At 39.8% G+C, this 24469-nt stretch overlaps 1 protein-coding gene across 2 annotated transcripts in view; it reads left to right on the top strand.

Annotated features, from left to right (window-relative positions):
- LOC109468958 (ephrin-A5-like) overlaps positions 1-16837 on the top strand; it is a 72303-nt gene extending 55466 nt beyond the window's left edge. The window contains exons 2-6 of one of the 2 annotated variants that reach the window (XM_019767333.1): positions 10648-10762; positions 11245-11413; positions 15027-15122; positions 15668-15745; positions 16342-16836. In XM_019767333.1, the coding sequence (XP_019622892.1) occupies positions 10648-10762; positions 11245-11413; positions 15027-15122; positions 15668-15745; positions 16342-16523 (640 nt within the window). In that variant the 3' untranslated portion in view covers positions 16524-16836. Of the gene's footprint in view, positions 1-10647; positions 10763-11244; positions 11414-15026; positions 15123-15667; positions 15746-16341 lie in introns of both variants that reach the window. The other variant, XM_019767334.1, reaches the window with a different exon arrangement.
- The last annotated feature ends 7632 nt before the right edge of the window (positions 16838-24469 follow it).

Raw genomic sequence — 24469 nt, 5'->3', positions numbered from 1 at the left:
AGTTTTCAGAAGTTTTGTATGCAAGCCTCCATCTTTATTAACATCCAAGAAAAACTAATAAAATTGACAGGAAAACAAGATATTCAGATCCATATGATACATGTAATTAGCAAATTACAACGAGTTTAGTATAAGCACTTGGAACAGTACTGTCAGTAGTCTTCTACCATTTTAACAGATTTGGACCCTATACTTTTCTAGCTATTACATGTATATGCTACAAGTTATATGTACATACGAAACAGGCATAGTTATTTTGTGTACAGTTTCTTCAGTGCCCCTTTCCCCTTCCAGAACCCCCCCTAGATGATTACTGAGTCCCCCCTGAGGTGTTGAAACCTTCCAGACCAAATATTTGTGTTGTAGAGGAGCCTGGCTCCAGGGATGGTCCACAGGCAGGGGTGATGGACAGGTCAGGACGGGCCACCCCCCTCCCACCTCATCAACTCAAAATACTTCTTCACTTTTCTGACATATTAAGGAAAAAAAAGAATATCTTTAATCATTATTGCCAGCATGAAAGACAATTTTCTTGTTTATTGTTTTTGCTCAGTTTCTTCCTCGTCTTCTTCAAACATATAAAAAAACATATCCAACTCCAGTTTTTATGTAAATCCACTGCTTCTGTGATGTCACTTTATGCAAATTACAGATCGGTGAGTCAGTCAGCAGTGGATTACACAGCAGGTAGTCTGTAGCGTCCTCTGTCTCTGTTCAGGGAAAAATAGAATCAGTGGTTGTATTCAAATTCGTTTGTTATACTTGTAGTATTAGGCAAAGGCATGCAATTATATTTTGACATAGCATCCAGAAAATATGAGAGAATCTAACAACATCAACTTGATGATTGAGAATTTTTTTTATCAAAATTATTTTCGATTTTATTTGCATTGCCTAACAGAGATTCATCATTCCAGAAATATGCAACAACAGTCATCGTTCATGTAGTGTCATCGTATTTGGAAATGTTGGCATGCATAGAGGAGGTCCTGCAAGGGGGGGTAGTGATTACGAATTACGCAAAATTTTCGCCGCCTATTACGAATTACGTTAAAGTCTCAGAGCTGATTACGACTCTACGATTTGCGGCTAATGTCCAATTACGAATTACGTTGGTTTTTGCGGAGGCTGCCTACGAATTACGAAGTCTAAAACGGCCTGATTACGCCTTACGAAAAAGGGCTTGCAGGCCCTCATAGAGCGTGTTATACTGTGTTATACTGTGCTATCGTGTTTGGAAGGGCTCTTGACAGAATTGGTGAGGCACTCGCGGAATGTGCAGAGGTCGTACCCAGAATCCCCGGTTCGTGCTCTGTATGGCTCCCCGCTGCGGAGGTATCTCTGTAAGCAGAGCTGACGGCAGTCGGCTCGCTGTGGGCTCTTATAATGCCTCCAAATGTCACCAGGACTTAGGCAAAAACAGTTGCACTGCTTGGTTGTAGGACAAGTAGTAGTAGTACTACTACTACTATTGTTGGCATGCTACTACAAATGTACTACTATGTCTACTACTATTACTACTACTGTCATTCAGTCAGTCTCTATAGACTATGATTTTACTGCACAAACAAACAAACAAACAGGATAGCTCAGTTCCTAAATTAGTTCCTACAAGTAGTGGCACAGGTTAAAAAGTAAACATAAACATACCAACTTTTAATAACCAAGTATGAAGTTGATATAAAACCATCAAAGGCTGTGGGCTCTTATATTAAATGCCTCCAAATGTCACCAGGACTTAGGCAACAAGAACTGAGCTGTGTGGTTGTAGGACAAGTAGGAGGGCCTGCATGCCCTTTTTCGAAAGGTGTAATCAGGCCTTTTTAGTCTTCGCAATCCGTAGGCAACCTCCCCCAAAATCAGTATAATTTGTAATAGTACATTAGCCGCAAAGCGTAAAGTCGTAATCAGTAATGGCGGCAAAAATTTTGCATACTAGTAATTCGTAATCACTACCCTCCTGCAGTCATAAACAGCTCACACTAGTCAAAAGCCCTTTCATATTTTCATAATATTAATAAGTACGTGTTCATTGGGCATGAACAAAAATGACATTGCTTATTCAATCCTGAGTTTCATTTTTCAATTACGTTAAGCTTGACTCAACTCGCTATAAAATGAAATCACTGGAAAGTTGACTTCAAAACAATTCTTCAGCTTGAAAACATCTGTAATTTGGACTAATTCCCAGTGTTTGAGCTGTCACAAAGTCACAGAATCTACGGCAGTCCATTCCAACACGACTAGCGTCAGCCGTCTAGGAATGCATCCTTCGTGACGGCCTGAAATCCCCAGCAGTCATTTCCGTGTGAAAGTAAACCACTAGCATCAAACTGTTAAAAGGTCTTTACACTATCTTTATTTGACTTTGTCAGAGGTGACTTCAGAGGCTTGTAGGAATGGTTTACTGCTATAGGAAGACTCACTGCTAACTGATTGTGCCATCTTAGAACAAATTGGAGTGGAAAGTTTGCTGTCGTAGAGAAGAAATTGTTTGAAACAAGGTTATTTTCACCATCATGCAAAGTTGCATCACTGTCAGTAAGTAACTGCCTTTGGTAGTTTGGAGGCAAGGGCAGATTTCGTTGTTACAAAAAATGTGAAGACTATACCTGGAGCTTATTTTGTTCATATAGTTTAGGAAGAACATTCCTGTTTTTTTTCTGATTATGGCATGATGGACAAGAAGAGATATAACAGAGGAAAGTGGCCTTTAGTTGAGTATGTTTTGTATGATGCTATTCATAGAATGATGTTCTACAAAAGGTATTTTTTCCTAACATTTGGTCACCCGTGTGTAGTCTTTGTTCCTATACATGTATCTGGTCAGCGTTTTCATATTACGACCAAAATTTTGTCCCCTTTTGAAAAGGTTTGCCATTGTGTCACAATATCTGACCTATATGTCTGTCAAATAACAAGGGAATATTGTCTGTGGTCTGCTCTAGCCCCAGGGAGGATGGAAGCATTGCTGCCATTTTAAGTAGGCGTAGTATTGTCTACATACGTGCATGTTTCTTGTCTCCAAATCCTGCAAGGTGTCCGAATTTCAGACAATTATTAAGCGTAATTTGTCTGGAGCCATTCGTGTGATGGAATGAGAAATTCCCGGCCCCAGATTTGGACAGGAAAGTCACGTAGGAGTGAGCGGAATTTCCTGTGACTAGAAGAGTGTAACCTTCTGATAGAAGCTGGCCAATATGTGTGATATTAGAGGGACAGATTAGCTAGATAAGGCATGTATGAGGGCAGGTAGGTTCCCTGGTGCAATATTACTGGTGGCTAGAATAAACCTATAACTTGTCTCACACAGTTATGAAACTTTTGTCTAAAAGCTTCTGCTGTTATATACCAATTGTTGATCTTAGCATTTTCAACTTGATGGTCTACAGAGCTATACCATTAGAAGAAAAAAGCACTGTCTTTACTCATTACTAATATTGGGAAATTTTGGATTTTCAAGCCTTCAAGACACAATTTCCCACATTTTTGAGAGTCAAATCATAGTCATACTGTTGAGAGAGGTTGTCGGTGGTCCTTTGGATGTTTTTATATTTTTCCTTTCGTTAATTTTGTCTGTCAAGGTTGACGGATTGGATTTTAAAAAGGCTAGAGCCCTGTTGCCAGTACATGTCTTCTTTTGTAATACAGAAATTTAATGGCATCTACATATATGTCTGCTGATACCTACTAGTAAGTTATAACGTGACATATGCTATACAGATGTCAGTGCAGATATGCCTTGTCCTTGATGTAGTGAATACTTGGAACAGACTTCCGCTAGACACAGACTTTACTTCACCCCACAAACCACACACTTCCCTGTAGGTTAAGGGAATCTGTGGTTTTCTTAAAGATTTAAGACAAGGGCATCCTCCTTTCACTTAAGGATTGAGTCTCTGGTGAAATATCCTTAAGGGAGAACCGCTAGAGCTTAAACACCTGGACTACCCTTCCTCATTGCTTTACAGTTGTAACAAAAAGTTTTTTGTCTATTACAAAATTGTTTAAAAGCTTGGTATTGTTAATGCTATTTTGTAATGCCTGACAAATAAATTTTTTACCTTCTGATGCGAAATACGAAAAGTTTTTTTTCTCTTTTTCCCCCACCCAATGGTAATTTTCATTTTGCAAGAATAAAATTAATTTATTTTTCACCAGTAGAATATTTGTTTTGCTGGGTATGATAGAAAAAAAGTACATGTCTTCCTTCATTTTTTTGTAATATCATAAACTACATCAAACATTTTCAATCATTAAGTTTCTTCGCGCAAAGTTTCTGTATAGACAGTCCTTCTCTCAGGCAGTGATAAACAACAGGTCATACAGAGTAATCCTTGAAAGTATGCTGTAATCCTGTATTCACTCTTACACTGCAGCTGCGAATGCTTACAGGACATAGCCCCCAAGCTAACACTATTGGGGGCCTGCATGGGGGGGGGGGGGGGATCCCTCTACACTAAATTTTGAGAGCCGGCTACGTATTACGCTACAGTAGCAATAACGCTTTACGATAAATTCCAAGTGGCTACAATGTACAACGTAGAATTAAAACGTGCATCTCTACGCAAAATGCGCCAATTATGCTCTACGTTGAATTATATCGGTTTGTCTACGCTCTACGTAGAATTAAAATGGCAGCTTACGCACTACGAAAAAGGGCATGCGGGCCCCCAGTATTCTCTAGTATATTCATCATTATGGTGATAGGGTTTGATGTCTTTAATCACAAAAGGTGTCTTGTGAGACTTCTTACAAGGGTTACGGCTTGTCTTGTGGGTTTAAGAACATGGATTCCAGACGGAAACTCGGTTCTTTTCGCCAGTGGCTGAATTGTGTTATCAAGGGCATAAGTCTTGACAACGCTAATCCCTAAGTATGTGTTAAGATGCTTACACTACGCACCCTCTCTCACTAACATACACTTGTGAGTTGTCTTAAAATCTATAGCCTTAAGATTTAACTTCTGAAGTCTTGCAGGCGGCTTTGTTTCATCACTTGTGTGTGTATAGGTACTTCTGACAAGACCTAATCCTTAGGTTGAAACGCAGATGTTAGTAGAACATATATCAGCTGACATGATCCAGGTTTAGTGGCCTAGAGGCAGCTTAACTCTGCCTACACTCCTGTGGACAGGGTTGTTCTAAGGTATTGATGAACCCCTATGTTTATCTAGGACAATGTTAATATTACAAGGGCTCTGTCTTTAGGGTCCCAAAGGAATATCACCCTATAGTCAAACCTTAGGGTAGCAGGTAGTGTTACTAAGTAAGGGTCTTCAGGCCTTTTTTCATGAGGTATATCGAGCCATTTGAATTTGATTTACTATTAATCATATCTGGCCACTTTTGATTCAACGTTAAGCATTGTCGGTAAATTCTGTGGAGCATAATTGTTCACTTTTGTTGAATTCACCATTAAACACTATTAAAAGATTATTCATATTGTACAGTTGAAAAATCATAACAGAGTGACCAAGGACTACAGACTAGATTTGCTAGACACCCCCATAGTATTTAAAAAAAAAAAACATTCCAAAGAATTTCCTCCCAAAGCGTTATAGAAGACAGTTAAATTTTCTTAAAAGCATTGCCGGCCAGGCTGAATTTATTTTACCGTCAAGTGTCATCATCACCTCTCCTAATGCCAGGATCCCCCCATGCAGACCCTCATCAGTGTGTTGTATATCTCCACATGTTTAACCCTGGAGAGGCTACATCAGTACATGTACCTGCCTAAGGCCTGTATCTCAGTCTTACAGATAAGCATGACATTGCTAATCTCAGAGAATGCCACTACACAGATAATCAGCCGATGTACACCTGTTCCTGTTTGTCGTGTGACCTCGCTTTCCCTACCTCCAGGCCAAACCACCAGTTTTCCACCTACTCTAGTCGTATGTCACACCTTTGTTGTCACGGAATTAATCCCAGAAAATCTTTTCAGAAGCTTCTTACATCACTCAGAACTTGAGGCGTAACATGGAATGTAAAATGAATTTAGAATCCTTCTCACATGATAGTATATAGGGCAGTGCCCATCTCCTCTTCTATAGCTCTAGGGCCACACAGGTTTAGATGTGTGAGCACTACAGCAAGGGGCTTGTCCACTGGTAGTGGTGTGTGTTCAACTCCCATACCCTTTTCCTTATGCGCTAAGTGTTGAATAGAGAAAGCAGTATGTACTATTTTAGGCATTACCATGTTGGTATTTGAACCCACAACCTCACGAATGTAAGACAAACAATCAACAAAAATCATAGTCATAGACCCAGTAAAATAAAAATACAGACTCCCTCCCTTCAGTACAATGGTCCAATCCTTTATAAACTTGAACCTGGCTGAACTTGTGTTTTAGTAGACACATCCCAAGGTGATGCATATATCCCCTATTCCCCATAGCCCATTTGTGACACTAAAACTGACAGTGTTATACATAAGGATTGATGTACCAGACTTACAGCTAAGCTTGGTGTATATCACACTGGGGTGGCCCTGTGGGTAGGGATTTGTTCAGTAGTGTGATGTACAACATAGCAGCGTGTTCTTTTGACTTCTCCTCTCATTCATGTAGAGAAGGAAAAAGAACTGTAGAGCCTGCCAAACTCAAGGCAAAAAGCACAATTACAAGGTAAAATTCAGTAAAAATGTACGTAAGAGACTTAGGAAGGCTTGAAAGTATCAATTTTCATTTCTAAAGCTATAAAAATGGTACATAATGCTTCCTTTTCTTATTACTAGGCAACTATGAGAAAGATTATGGTATGTAGTTGAACACACATCGCTACCATTGTACCAATGGACTAGCCCCCTGCTGTAGTGCTTGCACAACTGTGTGGCCCAAGGGCTCTCGAAACAGATGGGCACACCCTATATACCAAAATGATGTGTATGTTTAATTTGTGTATCTTTGTGTATCTTTAGGCACCCGATATCAGCCATGCTGCCTGAAAAAATAAAAAATTAATAAAATGATTTTTACAAATTAACAGGATTTTAAGGCAATACCAGTTTAATTTTATTGTCTTAGCCATTTTACATAGACTCTTTTCTTATATCAAAGACATTATAAGAACCACATTATTGACTTCCAGAGGCATAACTATAGCAACTAGGGAGGGAGTTAACTCCTATTACAGGGATCCTCACTTTTGCTAGTTCAATTATTACCTTAACCTGTGTGCAGGGTGGGAATTGGGACGGTAATGAACCTCCCAGATCTGATCTGGAGACTTACAAGGACAGACTGGGACCAGTATAGAAGTCATAGAGTTAGGCAGAAAAGTTGGATAAAATGTCATTGAGTTAGGCAAATATTAGCCTCCGTAGCAGGCTTGTAGAAATGGCGGTTTGGTGGTCTTCGGCTGTTTTCTGATTAGCCTCCGTAGCAGGCTTATAGAACTGGGGGTTTGGTGGTCTTCGGCTGTTTTCTGATTACTTCAACCAGGCCGGCTATGTTGTCCATCAGAAAATAGAAATTAAAAGCTCCCAAAGACCCTGAACACCCCCAAAATCCCCAGTTTTTGGCATGCTATGGAGGCTAGGCAAATATACTAAGTACCCACTAGCACATTTTCAATGGCTGAAGTATCCACCTGCAAAAATGTATTGAGATTACATGTATGAATGTTGACAATTGACAACTTGCAATGTTGCAGGAGACAGATAAAAGTATTTTAAGTACCAAAGCTCCAAATTCTCATTTTTCTGTGGGGAGGGGGGGGTTTTCATTCTGTGTGTGCTGGTACTTTTTAGACAACAAAAATCCATTTTAAACAATTTGTAACTGTTAAACTTACCAGGTCATTCCAGTAAACATTCAGTGTTTAGAAATGGCCATTACAAATTGTTGTTGAAACAAGCATGAACCTTAGAAATCTTTGTCTTACCTTGTTAGTTATTGAATGAGCCTGTCTGTCTTATAGCTGTCTAGATCTGGGCCTGACTGGAATGTGCTAATTGTTTTTTTAGTGGATCCCTTGTCTACAGCTTAGCAGGATCAAAATTCCTGTAAATTGGCCATAATTGGTTGCCTAAAAAGTAGTTAACCAGAAAGAAAAGAGAGCGGGTTCAATTTTCCAATTATAGAATAGTCCTAAGAAATTTTAAACATGGCAACAAGTAACATCTGTGTCCATGATATCACCAGGGTCTATAATATCGCCACCTTGAGAAAAAGTGTGCTTAAATATATTTTTACTGCAACATACTTTTGGTATGCACTCCTTCACACATCAAATGTACATACCTAGGGTCTGTTGCAGAAAAATATCTTTAAGCACACTTTTTCTCAAGGAGGCGATATTATGGACCCTGGTGATATTATGGACACGGATGTTAACACAGTATAACATACACGTTTAGGATATATGATGTTTTTTCTATGTAAAGTTCTGTCCAAAATCATGTTAACTTCTTAAACATTATGACTCAAGAAAACGTTTGGTAAGACACTTTCTGAAAAGAAAAGGAACTGTCCTGTTTAGAGTTACCCCAAATAGAGGCGGGGCTCTCAGTGGGTCTTGAAAAATATGTACTGTTTTGGTAGCCCTAGAAAATAAACACACTTGTCTTCATGATTTAAAGTCGTAAAGTCGTCAATTTCACACTCATTCAAGTCATGTCATGGTCTTGGTTTGAGTCGGTTTTAAATAGCAAGAATGCTAAACTGTTCTTACAGTAAAGAAAGTCCTGTATTATAGGACTAGACTGTTTAGAATTGTACCCAGGAGTTCAGTACAGGTCACATACTGGTATGTGGAGGATTGACCTAGTTTATGTTAGCTGGGTTTTAAGTAAAAGGGAAGAAGACTCTGTCTCTTGTTTAACAGGGAAAGTAGGCTCTTAAGAAACTGCGGTTTAGCATCTGTTTTGAAAAAGATGAGCGATAATGAATAGGTAGTCTGGATTTGTTGTTGTTGTCTCGTATGTCTAGTTATGTCTAGGGATGTCATTGTACATGTGGTTAGAATTCTTAGTTAGAAAGTTGTTGCTCCTCTAGGTAAGAAATAAGCAATGCTGAGAACTTTTTCAACAACAGCATTCCAGCAATGTTCAAGACATGTATGGAAGATATTACTGGCTTAGGAAACAAGGATGACAGTTAGAATTCTTAAAAAGTTGTTGCTCCTCTAGGTAAGAAATAAGCAATGCTGAGAACTTTTTCAACAACAGCATTCCAGCAATGTTCGAGACATGTATGGAAGATATTACTGGCTTAGGAGACAAAAATGACAGTTAGAATTCTTAAAAAGTTGTTGGATCCTCAATGTAAGAAATAAGCAATGCTGAGAACTTTTTCAACAACAGCATTCCAGCAATGTTGGAGACTTGTAATGTGTTGTATGGAAGATATTACTGGCTTAGGAGACAAGGATGACAACATTCCTTATCAATGTAGTTAAAATTAAGTCTACTTAGAAAGTTGTTGAATCTTTAGGTAAGAAATAAGCAATGCTAAGACGTTTTCCAACAACAGCATTCCAGTAATGTTGAAGACTTGTATGGAAGATATTACTGGCTCAGAAGACAAGGATGACAACATTCCTAAAGACTGTGTGCATCTGTTCTAAGTGAGTGAGGGGAGGAGTGGTTTATTTTTGGGAGTCAGGACGAGACTGATGTTACCATTACTGTCTGTAACAGAGGGTAACAAAGGGGTCGTCAGGAACTTGATTAGTTTTACAGGAACAAGAAGAGACAATTTGTCTGTTAAAGAACGGGCTGTAGTCTGTAGAGAGATTTAGTACTTGGAAAGTTTTGAGGAAGTTTCGTTGAGTAGGTTAGGCCATAACAAATCATTTTATTGGTTGTCAAACATTTTTCATGATTTAGGGTTAGATGATTTAGGGTTAGAAGGGGAGAGTGGAATTGGTTGTTTTAATTCTGAGTGTAGCGTAGACGGACCGCTCTAATTCAACGTCGAGCGTAAGTGGCACATTTTTCGTAGAGCATAATTCTCCCTTTTAATCCTACGTAATGCGTTGTAGCTGTAGCCACCAAGAATTTTACTGTTTTGTAAAATAACAGAGTAACAAACCGATCCTCCCTCTTTTCAATAAATGAACTCTCCCTAGGTCTTGAATATCTATGGCATATCTTAGAGGAAGTTCCCATGTCAATCATGCCTATAGGGTCCCTCCTTAATGGTGCAATCTGTTCAGTATGACCCTAGGAATGTGGAGCTGTCAGCAGCAGACAGGGGGAGGAGATGGGGGGGAGATAAAAGGGGGGAGGGGGGGAGACAGGACTGGGGAGGGGGGGGTCAGGGGGGGTTGGGTCAGATCTCATGGGGGAGGGGGTGTCATATTTTCTAGGAGGTATAAGTGATTGCCAGGTCACATATATTCACCACCCTGAAAATAATGCATCTATCTAAACAGGTCTCCAATGTGACAACACTTGGTAAAGTGCACTCCTAGCTCCTGCATACCTGCATTGTAAACTGCATAGTGCTTCACTAGAGATGTCTCAAACACACTTTTAAATTGATGGTTATATTTAACCTGGAGAATAAAATTTTATTATTGTAACTTGGTGATTCAGAGGTATTATAATTGCCATGTTGCATTGCTGTTGTGTTGTGTTATACTGTGTTGTTGTGATGTTTCACAAGTTCTAACCAAGTTTTTGCTCTGTTTTTTCACAGATTTTCCGGCGGAGGGTACTACCTGTCCCCTAACATGTATGACATGGTGACTGTCTTCTGTCCGCACTACGAAACAGGGTCCACAGAACTGGTGGAGTACAACGTTCTATATGAGGTAAGTTGTTAGAAAAGACATTAACACACATTCATATTAACATACAGCTTTTGTTTTCTTTACAGAGACAAAATTAAAGGTTGCTGTGCAAAATTTACCTCTTTTTTTATTTTTGTAGAATCAGGTGTGATATTTTTTAAATATGTATGTTTTGGGCAACAAAAATTGATTAAGTATCTTTATTGTAGTATGATTACTTTTTTTCTACGGTCTCTTGTTAAGTGATTCTCTAATTAAAAACCTGTTTATGTGTTTAGAATTGTTTTTATTCATTAGATACGTTAGCAAGTTAAAGATAAATTAATAAATTATCTGATTAAACCGATTGTTGCTAACCAGATTGATGAAGACGGCTATAACCGGTGCGATGCTGAGCGCGGGCGCCCGTTGTTGCGCTGTGACCACCATTGTTTTTATTGATAAGTTAGTAAGTTTAAGATAAGTTAATAAGTTATCTGACTTAACCTATTGTTGCTAACCAGGTTGATGAAGACGGGTATAACCGGTGTGATGCTGAGCGAGGACGCGCGTTGTTGCGATGTGACCGGCCGTACCGCAACAGACCGCTCAGCCTCACCATCCTGTTCCAGGAGTTCAGCCCTTCTCCCTACGGACTGGAGTTCAAACCAGGCAGAGATTATTACTATATCTGTGAGTATCTTTTATTACTCTAACATAGCTCTAACTTCTTAGCTTAAGAAAGAAACTTTGTAAAGAAACCTAGGATGAAGAACGGGCACTGGCAAAAACATAAACCACAACCTGAATCAGAGCAGAAGCAATCATGAGTTCAAACCAGGCAGAGATTACTTTATCTGTGAGTATCTTTCATTGCTCTCTTGGAACTTCTTAGGAAAGAAACTTTAGAAAAACATTAGTTGTTTATGTTCCCTTCTTTCTTATCCTTTCCTTCCATCTTACATTGCTCTATAGTAACTTCTTAGCAAAGAAACTTTGTAAAGAATCCTTGAATAAAGTACGGGCACTGACAAAAATGTAAATCTCAACCTAAATCAGAGCAGAAGCAATCATTGGGAAAGATTTTTATAAGTTGTATGACCCAAGGGCTAGGCATCATACTATGCACCATATAGTGTGGAAAGAACTTGAAATATGACTGTATAAAATATGACTGTATAATTTACACTATTTCCCCAATGTTTGAACATCCTGGTGTCAAAGAGTCTCCAAGCTGTGAGGATTGCAAAGATCTCAAACGTAGAATCTATCATTGTCTTCTCTGTTGAAGACCTTTGTCCCAGTTTCCTTATGTTTGAATCATAGATACTACAGCTGAAGGCTGGGAGGGATTTCTCTAAGTCTAATCTAAAGATGGAGCCAGGAGGAAGCTTGGTTTTATCAAGAAGGTGTCAAGCTGGGAAATAAGACTATAATTCAAACAGGCATCTTTGAAACAAGATACCAAATATCAGATAAAAAGCAGATTTCAAATGGTGTGCACAAACTTGGAGGTCATCAGATTGCTAGTAAGAGAAGACAGCAATGTTTCAAAATGACATACGTGTATGGGGGAAAATCTCACCAGAACTTTTAAGAAAGATTTGCTCTAGAAACTCTGGCTCAACTCCCCATAGCAGTAATTTAGACGGGGGGAGTGGGGGTGGCGAAACGCTTCTGGCTGCTGAAGGGAAAGGGTTAACGGCCTGATACTAGTCTGGCACTCTGGAAAATTTACCATTAAGCTATCCCCTATTCAGACCCTCAGAGAAGGCAAGAAATGGCAAATTTTATATTTGTAGACTTCCACCACTACATGTACCTTGAGCCACAGTGTCTTCGATTCTGGAACACCCTATAAAGTTAGGAAAGTAGGGCGAAGGTCCATAACAGAAGACAGTGATGTATTTTAGCTGTCTGTAGACTTTAGATCTGTCAGCGAGAGTAAATCTTTAACACATTGCCTGTCTGCTGGGGCAGTAGATAGCATCAGTCTGACTCTACAGTTGTTCTGAAGAGCTGAGATGTATAGGGGGGTGGGAACTATTATGAATTCTCTAGTCCCCACCTTTTTGGTCGTATTTCTGTTTCATACTTTATACTACAAGGAGTGAAATGTATAATATTTGAAAATAGCTCCAAGCTCCCAAATAATTCATTTAAAGGCTTGGAATCTTTGAAGAAAACAGCCTAGATTTGAAAATAGCCCAAACTCCCAGAGGATTCATTTAAAGGCTTACAAAAATTTGACTGAAGAAAATAGCGCAGATTATAGTAGATGTACAAGGTACACATATTCTGAATTTCTAGCCAGACTGTTTCCAGGGCCAACACAGGCCAGTTCCTCAGCTCCAAGGCCAACATGCCCCCAAGGAAATTATACCACAGCCCACTCCCCACACAGCCTAACTGAGAACTTCAAGTCAAAAAGGATGGCACCAGAATATGCAGTTTTACCCCATCACAACAAAAACTTTTAGTAAAATCAAATCAAATCAAATTTTATTCAGGAAGGCTCTCGCGGGCGAATACCCGAATTACGTCCTTATTACATAGTATATAAAACATTAAAAACAATGATTTGTGACACTCTTCATTGTGCACATGAAACAACATAGGCGAACACAATATTAAGACATATACGAGACTATTAATTACACAAATCTATGCATAAGATGCAGTTATAACAAAGAATTTAGCTAGGTACGATATTTATATAACACTACTGTTGAATTGTCTTGTTATAAAGGCGAACAGCGCAATGAAGGAACTTAGTCCGGGCTTTAGGTAGACTGATTGTGCCAGAGTTTCTGAGCGACCGTAAAAGCCTAATGAATTTTGCCTGCTGTGCAGAACATGTCCAAATACAGGATCAACTGGGATTAAAGTGGATTAGGGCATGTTTTTAGAAACACCGTATCATGTTACAGAATCTTCCATGTTCATCTTATCCCGTAATAAAAGCTTCGACCTCCCAAAAAGTCTTTCTTCTCCATTTGAACAAATGGATTTTTTATGTGAGCCCCTCAGTTCTGTAAAACACAAAAGGAGTAGAGTTGGAAGTGAGATAAGTCCAAGGTTATAGAGTCAATTACTCAGAACATTTGGGTGGCAGCAGACAGACTAAAGCCACAGGGACTTAGTGCTGATAGACAAATAACTGGGCCTATTGGTGGGGCTGGTTAGTGGTTTGGGCTCTGTTTATCAACCAACACCAGGACGTACTGCACCGGCGCAAAACCAGGATTTTTCATGATTTTTGTTGGATGTTTGGTTGCATCGGAATTGCCTGCAACAGATAATATCTTTTCCGACATAACAGACTTGTATGAAAACTATAGACAGGATGTCATCTTTAAAGTTAAAGACGAGTCTATCGTTGGTTTCGCACAGGTGCAGTACATTCTTCTGACATGCTCTGTTTATCCATAGGTTTAGGACATAGGATTGGTATATAATTGGCAAGGGAAACAATATTCTTTCCTGTCAAATAATAAGGAAAAGAAAACATCTGAATATAGCAGTGGGATTTATGAAAGTTCAGAAAGGTTGGTCGTATGTGAATGGTGAGGGAATGGAAAATTTTAATGACCGCCGTTTTAAAATACTACAGGACCTGTTCTGTTATCCTGCACATATTTCCTGTCTATACCAGCTAATTGGTGTCTGACCCCTGCATTTCATCAGCTTAGATCAGACTTTGATAACCACAAGTTTTCCTTTCAAGCTATTTAAATGCTACCTCAGAGAAGTATGGAACAGTAGAGTCATTAGTAAGTCCTGGAATTTGTCATGTCTTGACTTGTATGTAACCCAGTTTTTCATATACCCTGGGTACCATCTGGATTTTCGCTCTGCAACTCTAAAAAATCTGGATGGTACCCAGGCTATTATTCACTTCAACTGTACTCCTAGATAAAATATGGACATTACTTCCAGACATTTTGAGTGACATCCATACTCTTCTTCAGTAAATGGTTGTCACTTGAAACATCTACATTGTAGATCAGGTATTTTATTCAGTAGTAAAGTTTGAATAGTCTATGAGTATAGCATTGTTAACCTGGATGTCTAACCTTCATCAACATTAGTCTCCACCAGACTCCTTTGCAGGCTGAATAAATAGTAGAAATCGGCCTGTGCTGGCAAGCTGGACCCTCTATGGCCGGCCAACTCCTCTGGCCAATGATGTCCTCCTTAGCCGATTTCTACTATTTATTCAGCCTGCAAAGGAGTCTGGTGGAGACTACATCAACATAGCCCTGTTACTTTTTTGCCTAATGAGGAAATGTCGTTCTCTCATCAGCCACATCTACAGGGGAGTATGGGGGCCTGAATGCGACCGTTGGAGGAAACTGTGTGAACGGGATGAAGATGAAACTTTCCATCTGCTGTAAAAGTAGTAAGTATCCTGCCCACCCCTCCACTTAAGTGTACTGGTCCAGATGTTCAAGATGCTGGCCAGAACCATTTAATAATTAGTTTTTTGGTATTATATTACATTATCTGTATTGATTTTATTTTCATAAGAATGTACTGTTTTAAGTTTGTAAGGAAATATTGTCAGGAAAGCAGAAAATAAGTAGACTATGTAAGAAACAATGAAAAAAAGCCTTAAAGCAGTACAATTTCTGTCACACATTGGGAGATCGAATTTCAGCAGCACTTCAGTCCCAAAGCCTGTAGTACCAACAGTGACCACAGTGAGGCGTTGTTGTACTATGTGCCATTCAATATGCCAGGGTATCTTGATGGTTAGAGTAATGAAGTGGATAACTAAAAAAATGTGCTAGAATTGTACATGATATCTTCCCTCTCTTGGTTCTTTCAGACACTTCAGAAACTTCTGTGGCTAACACGTTGCACCTGGGTGTTTCTTGGTTCTGTGGCTTGTCTGTCGCTGCACTCTTCTTTAACATGGCTTCTCTCTCTCCCCCTCCCCCCCAGCCACAGAAACACCCAATGTAGTGGAGGAGCAAACCCAGAGAAGATCGCCCCCCCACATACCCAGTAATCGCATCCCAGGTAAGGCCGCACTCTACACTCTTTCTGTGGGTTATTCCATCTTCCCATCACACGTAGGGGTGGCTTTCACAACTTTCTAAGCGCTAATAACTAAGCTGTGTTCACAGTCACTGCAAATGCTGCACACCGTTTCTTTTGTATGAAGTTCACACTTCTGAGACTTTTTGCTGCATGCAATAGTTTGTCTTGCTCTTATTTTTCATCCTCTAGAGTTTAAACTGTGTTAGAAATAGGACAATTTAGTGCTGAAAAATCAACAATACAATCATTTCAATGTAGTGTACTAAGAAACATATGGTATATGTCCCAGTCGAATATGTCCCAGTAAAAAATAAGCAACTCTGTACAGTAATTGTAAATCGATTTATAAGTTCCTTCAATGGTAGGAGGAGAGAGGATGTTTCAATCAATCAAGCCGCAAGCATCAGGGCAGATGCATGGCGGCTGCAGACATGTCCCTCCAGGATGTTTGGAGAAGAGGATAGATCTACTGAGCAAAAACAGTATATTTTCCTTTTGTAAACATAATAAGTTTATATGCGTAAATATTCATCAGGAATGTTAAATGCCAGTTCTAACACCTACTCTCTTTACAGATGCTGATTGGTCAGAAAGCAGCGACATTAACAACGAGATCAGTAAAGAAACGGCGGTGCCGAGACCGGACTACGACTTTAGCAGAACGAGCAGCGCTCCGTCGCGGCTAACTGGGAGAGCGGCGACGTTAACCGCGTCATTATTCACGGTCGCGCTCGCGTGGGCTCTGACTAGACTATAGCCCGACATTTGGCTACTGAGATAAATGTACAACAGTCAATTATAGATGGAGAAAGGATAGAAATGACCAGGAATCACTGTGGGGAGGGCGGCGATAAATTATTGGTAAGCTTGAGTGTGTTTTTGCAGTTAAAACCCTCTGCAATAAAATGATAGTACGTATCAGGGTGTCAAGAAATTAGCAGGGTTAAACTATGGAAGGGACTGAAAGGATTTTTAACCTTTGCCATATGCCACCTTGATCCATAACCGGTACAAATTTGGTACTAAAACAGTTGTTAGCCTGATGAAGGTTAACATAATTTGGCAAGAGTCTTATGTCTTATGTATGAGAGGCAAGTCTTTATGACTTGCTGAATCAGCATAGCTAGTGTTCTGCAGAGGTTTTTTATCCGGTATATCAATGCAAATGAAGTTCTAGTGGAACCATAAAAAGGTTGGACACATTGTTTTCAACAAATGTATGTGCTTGATGTAGATGGATGACACTTTTTGTTTTGGTACATAAAAATTGGACAAATTTGATTGAATCAATAACTTATTGTTAAACAGAAACAGGGGTGTAGTGCTACCCCCACAGTGAACCCTGGTCATTGAGAGTAGGAGGGTATGTGAGGGGTTTTTTGGTACATGGTACATCAGACTAGAAAACTGTATCTTGATATTAATTATTCCATTTTACTAGTATTGGAAAAGGAGGAAAATATGTAGACACGTTTTGGATCTAGTAACAAAATTTTTACAAAAGTAAATGTTTACCAGAAAACCCCTTAACACCCTCAAGTAGACATTCCTCAGAGTGCAGTGATCTTGTAAATAGTCTGTAAATTGTTGTTTCAATGGTTTGTATATTGGCTGTAAGTATAAAGTGCAGAGAGCTCTATATTCCCACCATTTTGGGGTGAAAATTTGAATGAAGTAGTTTTAGAGAATGGACAAGAACTGTGGTTTACATGTATGTAGATGTATAGAGAAGATGTTAAAGTATGAAGATTTGGAGTAGATTTTCAGAATTTGAACTGAGAACTTATTTGCAAAGAATCAAGGGAAGGACTTGAGAACAGAATCTCATTGGTTGAAAATCGTGTAACAGTTACGTTTTGAAAGTGCTACAGGGCTTGGTGACTTTTCTAGGGAAGACAATTTGTTGTGAGGGATAGTCATGTTATATTACATTGTTGAATGTTTAAGTTCTAGTTATTTACTTGTATTTCACTCAAACAGTTGTGTTTTAAGTTTTGAAAGTCTGTTGTTTTTGTTATTTCTGGCTTAAAGTAAGATGGACCAAAGATGCAACCAAAGCTGGTTTCAAACATGTTATCCACTACACAGCCCTGACCACATCTATTTGTTTTTCTCAAACTTAAAAAAAAAGCAATAATGCATCATTTTTAATAGACCGTAAAATATGTCATCTGCTCAGTTTGAATATCATGAAAGTAATGTCCTGGCAGTGGTATGGTATTGGACATAATTATATAATATTTGACAAAAGTATCGCAAATGAATATAGATGTATAATAATAAATAGTGCCAATTGCTGATGCTTTGATGTAAGAAAGGCTTGTGCAGTGCAATTTTGGCTTGAGTGTATCAAACTAGGGTAAGGGGGGAATTCTGTAACAAAACTCAAACTCCACTGTTCAACATTTTCTTCCTCCAGGTTTGAGAAAAAGAATTGCACAGTTATCTTGATTTTGAAATACCCATTTCATTTTCAAGTTGCAAATGATCCTTATTTTCATCTTATCTTTCTTTCACTTTGACTGATTGACATTCAATTACAATCTACAGAATGTGACAATTATGTACCAATAGTTCAGTCTGGTTGGGTGTTACTGATGTAGTATAAGGTGAACTCAGTGAAATTTGTTGTTTTGTAGACATACCGTTGCAGCAATATGTGTAGAATGTACTGAAAATGCTTGTATCTTGGCCAGATTTCTCTTGATTTACTACTACTATTCAAATCATTGGGTGTCAATGTGGTTTAAGCTATCTATACAACCCTTCGAGGCTTTTTTATACAGTTGGATTTATACAAAATATATACTGACTTTCATATCAACTCTTAGTGCTACCCTTATTATGAATCTATGATAGTAAAATTTCACAAAATCAACCCAAATTCAAATTTGTATATGTAACTTGAGCACTGAATCAAGTTTACTACAATGCCTCTTAGACTTTAATGATGTAATAGGTTAATCTCCAAGCAGATGTTAAGGTGGCCCCAAAAGACAGTATCAAATTGGCCAGGCAGTATCCATTGGCCAGACTGTATCTATTTTCCACCCAATTTGGATGGCAATTGTATACAGTCTGGCCAATGGATACTGCCTGGACAATTTGATACTTGTTGCGGCCACCTAACATCTGCTTGTAGATTAGTAATACCGGTAGATCTCAATAAGGTTGAATTATTTGGAGTCTACAATTGTCTTGTACATGTATATGATTGTTGTCTGTGACAACCTGTAGAGGTAGATATTTCATCAATGTGTGTAAAGTATTTCTATATGTATTTCTATCTGCAAATATGGTCAATTTCTTGTATCTTCAGTTGCGAAATATGTGAAAATTATAAATGATGCCATGAATGAAACTTTTTGTGGTGTAATTTTTTTGTGTGTGATGCATAAACTTTTAAAACTATATTTATTATTTAATAAATGAGGTTTAATGAATAATCAATGATGAAAGAAAAATCAAACCACCATCTTACCCGTTCAGACAAAAAAAATCATGCTTCTATATTTCCCACAAATATTTCCTTGGTAAAATTCTTTCCTCTGAAGTCTGCCCGTCTTTATTGCCGGTTTAAATCGACCGTTTCAGACACTTGGGTTGAAATCGTTATGGTTAAAAATAAACGCCCGGCAGCGGCCGAAAAAATTACTGCAGAAATGGGAACAACGGCATGTAGCAATGTGCTGAAATTGCCATGGATCAAAAGCGCCCCTATGCGGCGAAAGTAAATTACTGCAGTACAAGGAGCGCCATAGCTAACATTAGGGTGCAGTCCCTTACTAAACTGCTAGAGGCGCTTTTGATCCATGCACTTCACTCTCCTAACTTGTCAACCGTAAGTTGAACTTAGCAGTATGGCATCCAATTCTATCGTCAGGGGTGCCAGAGTATACACACTAATCTCCAAGCAGATCATACGGTGGCAAGGCAGTATCCATTGGCCAGAGGAGTGTCCATTAGCCACCGAAGATCTGCCTGCACTCGCACAGGGAGGAGCACTTCCTTTCAAAAATGGTGTTGCTGCCCCTCCTTGTGCCCCTATTAACAGCAATTGAAAAACTGGCCACGCTAAGGTTTTTACAAGCGGTTTATAGCTTGAATCTGGGACAAATTCAGTCACCCGCGCACATCTCAGTGGGAGTTCCCCCCCTAACTGAATCAGATACAATTCTGTATGCTGGCACTGTGATGCTTTCTGAAACATGGAAATGGATACTTATGGTTAAAATTTAAAACCCCATGCCAGACATTACAAAACACAAGGTGAACCTTCTCCTCCGGATCCATTGTTTAAAACTGCCCAATACATGTATAACAGTTGGTGTTGTGACCCATAGACAGACTTCCTGTAACGGCCAACCATGCAGCCCCACAAGGAGGACAATAGCCTTGCCCGGTGGTTAGGGCAATAAACTACTTGGCAAACACATTCTGAGTAGGCAACAACTAGGTGTTAATAGCCTTTGACGTTTCGACTGCAGGCAGATCTTCGGTGGCTAATGGACACTCCTCTGGCCAATGGATACTGCCTTGCCACCGTATGATCTGCTTGGAGATTATATACACACCCCCATCAAACTGCTTTCAAGCCGTACCCGGAAATTCAAGCCGTACCCGCTCAAAAATTCTGGCCGTACCCGCTCAAAAAGTCTGGCCGTACCCGCTCAAAAAGTCTGGCCGTACCCGCTCAAAAATTCTGGACGTACCCGCTCAAAAATTCTGGCCGGCTGGGGTGTGGGCGCGGCGAAATATCCAATCACGCGGAGAAGTGTACCAATTTTGGAGGAATGTACGCTCAAAACTGGAGGAACGTATTTCCGGGTACGGCCAGACTTTGTGAGCGGGCACGGCTTGAATTTCCGGGTACGGCTTGAAAGCAGTTTGATGGGGGTGTAACTTCGCACCCGGTAAGATTTCAGCGCATCGTCGGCAGTCAAACTCCCGCGGCGCAAAACTCGTAACAGGTGCCGAGCATTCCAACAGGTTGCCGCGGCAGAGGGCTCCTGCCGCCCGATCCACGATAACGTTACCGTCCAGATTTTTGCTCCGCATCGCTGATTTTTTTCAGCGTTGCGAGGCGAAAATTCGGACCAGGCTAGTATTAAACTTCGTAAGCCTGAATCGATAAAACAATCACCAGACAATGTAACGAGGAGGGAATTCATCGACTCGGCCGATTTGTTGTTGTTGTCGAGCAGAGCGCGGCGATCAGTGGGGGGACAGAGAGCAGCTCGAGTCCGGCCCATCATAGAAACAATTTCTTCCCCCTAGAAAGTCTGTGTAAGAGGTTTGTTCGTGAGGGAAGACTGGCAGAAAACGGGGGTAAGTCAGAGGAAGGCCAGAATCTTCCGATCTCTTTTATAGATTAAGAAATTCGCAAAATGAACCCTGAACGCCGGAGCCCGGCCCAGGCCGGCTCGGGGACTCTGAACGCTGTGACCGCCGGGCCTTTCTACAATCCAGCCCGCCGTGGACACCCGGCTTATCCCCAAACTACTACACCACTCCCCCAAATGAAGCGATGTAAGCTTGTGTCATGACATTAAAAGTTATTTGTGATAGAAATTAGGCAATACCGGCCCAGTGTTTGGTGTAAATCGCGATATAAACTATTCTTGTGTATCAGAATAGCCACTTCCGGTTGCCGCTGGCTCGCCGCGCCGTCTCTGAAAAATTGCGCGTTCTGCAAACGGCGAGACCGTGAACGAACCGAAAAATACTAATAAAACTTTATCGTACGGCTTTTCTTTTTAGTGGCTTTTATAGACAATATAAAACATACGACAGAACCGTTGAAAAGTTATTGAAAACACTTGGCATACTCTGGAAAAATAAAAATTTGTCCGTCGATCAAGTAAAAATCGTAAACCCCAAGAGACCCTAATTTAGGGCCTTGTCAAACCGGAAGTGCCGAAAAGGGCCGTATCTCGTTAACGGAGACAGTTCCACTCCCGGATTTCGGTGATTTGGGAATTGCGAGAAGCGAAAGGCTCGTAAGGGGGTTTCAACTTTATTCGGAATATTTCATATTATGACTTTGTGAAAGTGTTTAGACGCCGAAAACCGAATGTTTCATATTTTGTAGAGTATAAGTGAAATAATAAGCTACAAACTAAAGCGATTTGCATGATTTTTGAGGCAAAAAAAATTTCTAGTGTTTGACCGATTTTCCTTTATTTATGTCTTAGGTTCAATTCTGTTCATTAAATGCATTCACAGATACAAAGAATGACTCATTTTACACATCATACTGCAGTGTTTTTGTAAATCCAATCTTTTTTTAAATGTTTTGTACCTATTTCAAAACACCAACCTGACGATAATATATTGTCACTCCGCCATCATTGATGCCTTATCCAAAGTTCCCCCAGTTTCAAACTTTGATTGACAGAATACATGTCTGACATTTCCTCCTTACCATATCCTGTAAAATAATAACCTTGAAGTGTCCTCCTCTGCTCAAGGAGGAGTTTCTTCCACTGAAACGGTGTGTTCTATACCTGCCATGTTTACAATGGAGCTATACTATATCCAAGCAGATGTGGGAGGCTATTTCATCAAAACAGTTTCCCATATACATGTAGCAGCTGCCTGTTTTTGCCACAAACTGTTTGCCACTAAGTGAGGTAAGTTAGGCAGCTTGTAACAAAAACTTAACTACTTTAGGAAAATGTTACAACAATTTGGCCTCCCAACATCTATGTGCATATCATGTTCTATCCAAGGATTCTAGCAGGTTGCTAGTCTCCAAGCAGATGTTTAGGTGGCTGCAAAAGACAGTATCAATTTGCCAGGCAGTATCCATTTGCCAGTTGGGTTAAACTGTCATTTATCTCTTACTGCCATACATTGTACCATGTACGATTTGTCGAGCAATAATTTTTATTCATTCATTTATATAATTTACCAGAATGAACAATGTCGAACCTGTTTATATGAATTTGAAAAAAATCTATAAGTATAAATTCTGGGCAACATTTTGAAAGAACATGAACTGAATCATCACATACACTTCCAATGCATTGTTACTCCTCTATGCACCATTTCGATTTAAGCAAAAACCCTTGGCTTTGTCAAATACCTTTCTGGTGCCTGAACTGTTACAGTAGTAAATACTGATATTCAGGATTTAGATGGTGTACTACGTATTTTATGCCACCGAGAGAATAGTTAGTAGGCTCAGACAACCAGAATATATCCCAGGGATGAGCATCGCCTGGTTTATGCACAAAAGATTGGACGATGCATCAGAATAGCCTCCATAGCATGCCAAAAACTCAGGGTTTTGGGGATCTTCAGGGTCTTTGGGAGCTTTTATGTGCTATTTTCTGATGATTCTGTTATAGACAGCATAGCCGGCCTGGTTGAATTACCCCCGTTTTTTTAGAACTGGGCTAATCAGAAAACAGCTGAAGACCACCAAACCCCCACTTCTATAAGCCTGCTGCGGAGGCTAGTGATGCTGGTTTATGCACAAACGATTGAACGGTGCATCAGAAACACTCATGCTGAGTTATGGTGCATTTCCCACCATCAGACTGAATTAGGTGGATGCATGAATTATATCTGATATGCCATATCACAATAACATGGAAAGCAGGGATTTATTTAGGACATTGTAGCACTTTGCAAAATCGCCTAGCATTGTTGTATTGGACATTAGGGTATCACTAAGTACAGGAAATGTTGTCCCCTGGGACATGTAAAATGTGCTCAGTCATTTTCAACTCTCAAAAAGATTTAGGCTCAAGGTTCTTTTGGAAGGAAAGACTTTATGGCTCCATTCTTGGTAGAGTTGTTGTCGTTTAAACCTTTGAAATGTTGTGGGCTATGTACTATGTAGGTGTAACATTTGAATGGGGTATCATTTGAATGGGGCGGATAGTGCAGTCTCCTATGTTTGTTTGTTTGTTTGTTTGTTTAGGATCTCCAATAGTGTAAATTTAGCTACTCTTCCTGGAGTCCGTAGTGAATCATCAGACAAGAATTTGGACCATCGCACACCGGGGCATTTTATTTGAACCTTCTATAGCAGAAGAATTTAGAGGGTATTGCAATTGAAACTGAACAATTGTCTGCGAGTGCAAAGTCAATGTCACAGGACAGGGACTGAAAAATAAAGCCAAGATGCTGTCATCATAAAATGCTTTCTCAATGGTGGACTCTTCTTACACCAAGAGAAATTCATCTGTTGCCAGCCATATACCTGTCATATTTCTGTAATTGGCTGACAGCGCGGGTGAGCCGATGCTTGTCTGGTGGACCCTCGGAGAGCAATTTACGGAGAAGTCAGGACCCTGGAGTCAATAGAGCTGACCTCAACAACCCCCTGGTCCTTTATCGATCACTTCAAATCACCGCTGCGAGAAACAAGCTCAAATTAGGAGGAAAAGATGCACGCTACCAGGAATTCTCCAGCTGGTATAGTCTCTGACATTTGACATACTTGTCGTAGTGGAAGAATTAAATGATGAAGTTAGGAAGTAAGGTTGAAATCTATGGATTTATAGGCTGAAACAGGCACGACTTTCTGACTTTAGTTGGCCTTGCTAAGCAAAGGTGAAGATGGGATAAAAAAATGTAGCAGGTTTGTAGCTGGTTGAAACTTTTCTTTGCCAGTAGTCCACTTCATTCTCTGAAACTGACGTATGACATTTCAGCTGAAAAGTAAACTCACAAACAAATACATGTAGCTTA

The sequence above is a fragment of the Branchiostoma belcheri genome, unplaced genomic scaffold, assembly GCF_001625305.1.
Source record: "Branchiostoma belcheri isolate BF01 breed outbred unplaced genomic scaffold, Haploidv18h27 scaffold2, whole genome shotgun sequence".
Taxonomy (NCBI): domain Eukaryota; kingdom Metazoa; phylum Chordata; class Leptocardii; order Amphioxiformes; family Branchiostomatidae; genus Branchiostoma; species Branchiostoma belcheri.
This window is presented reverse-complemented; position numbering and strand designations above follow the sequence as displayed.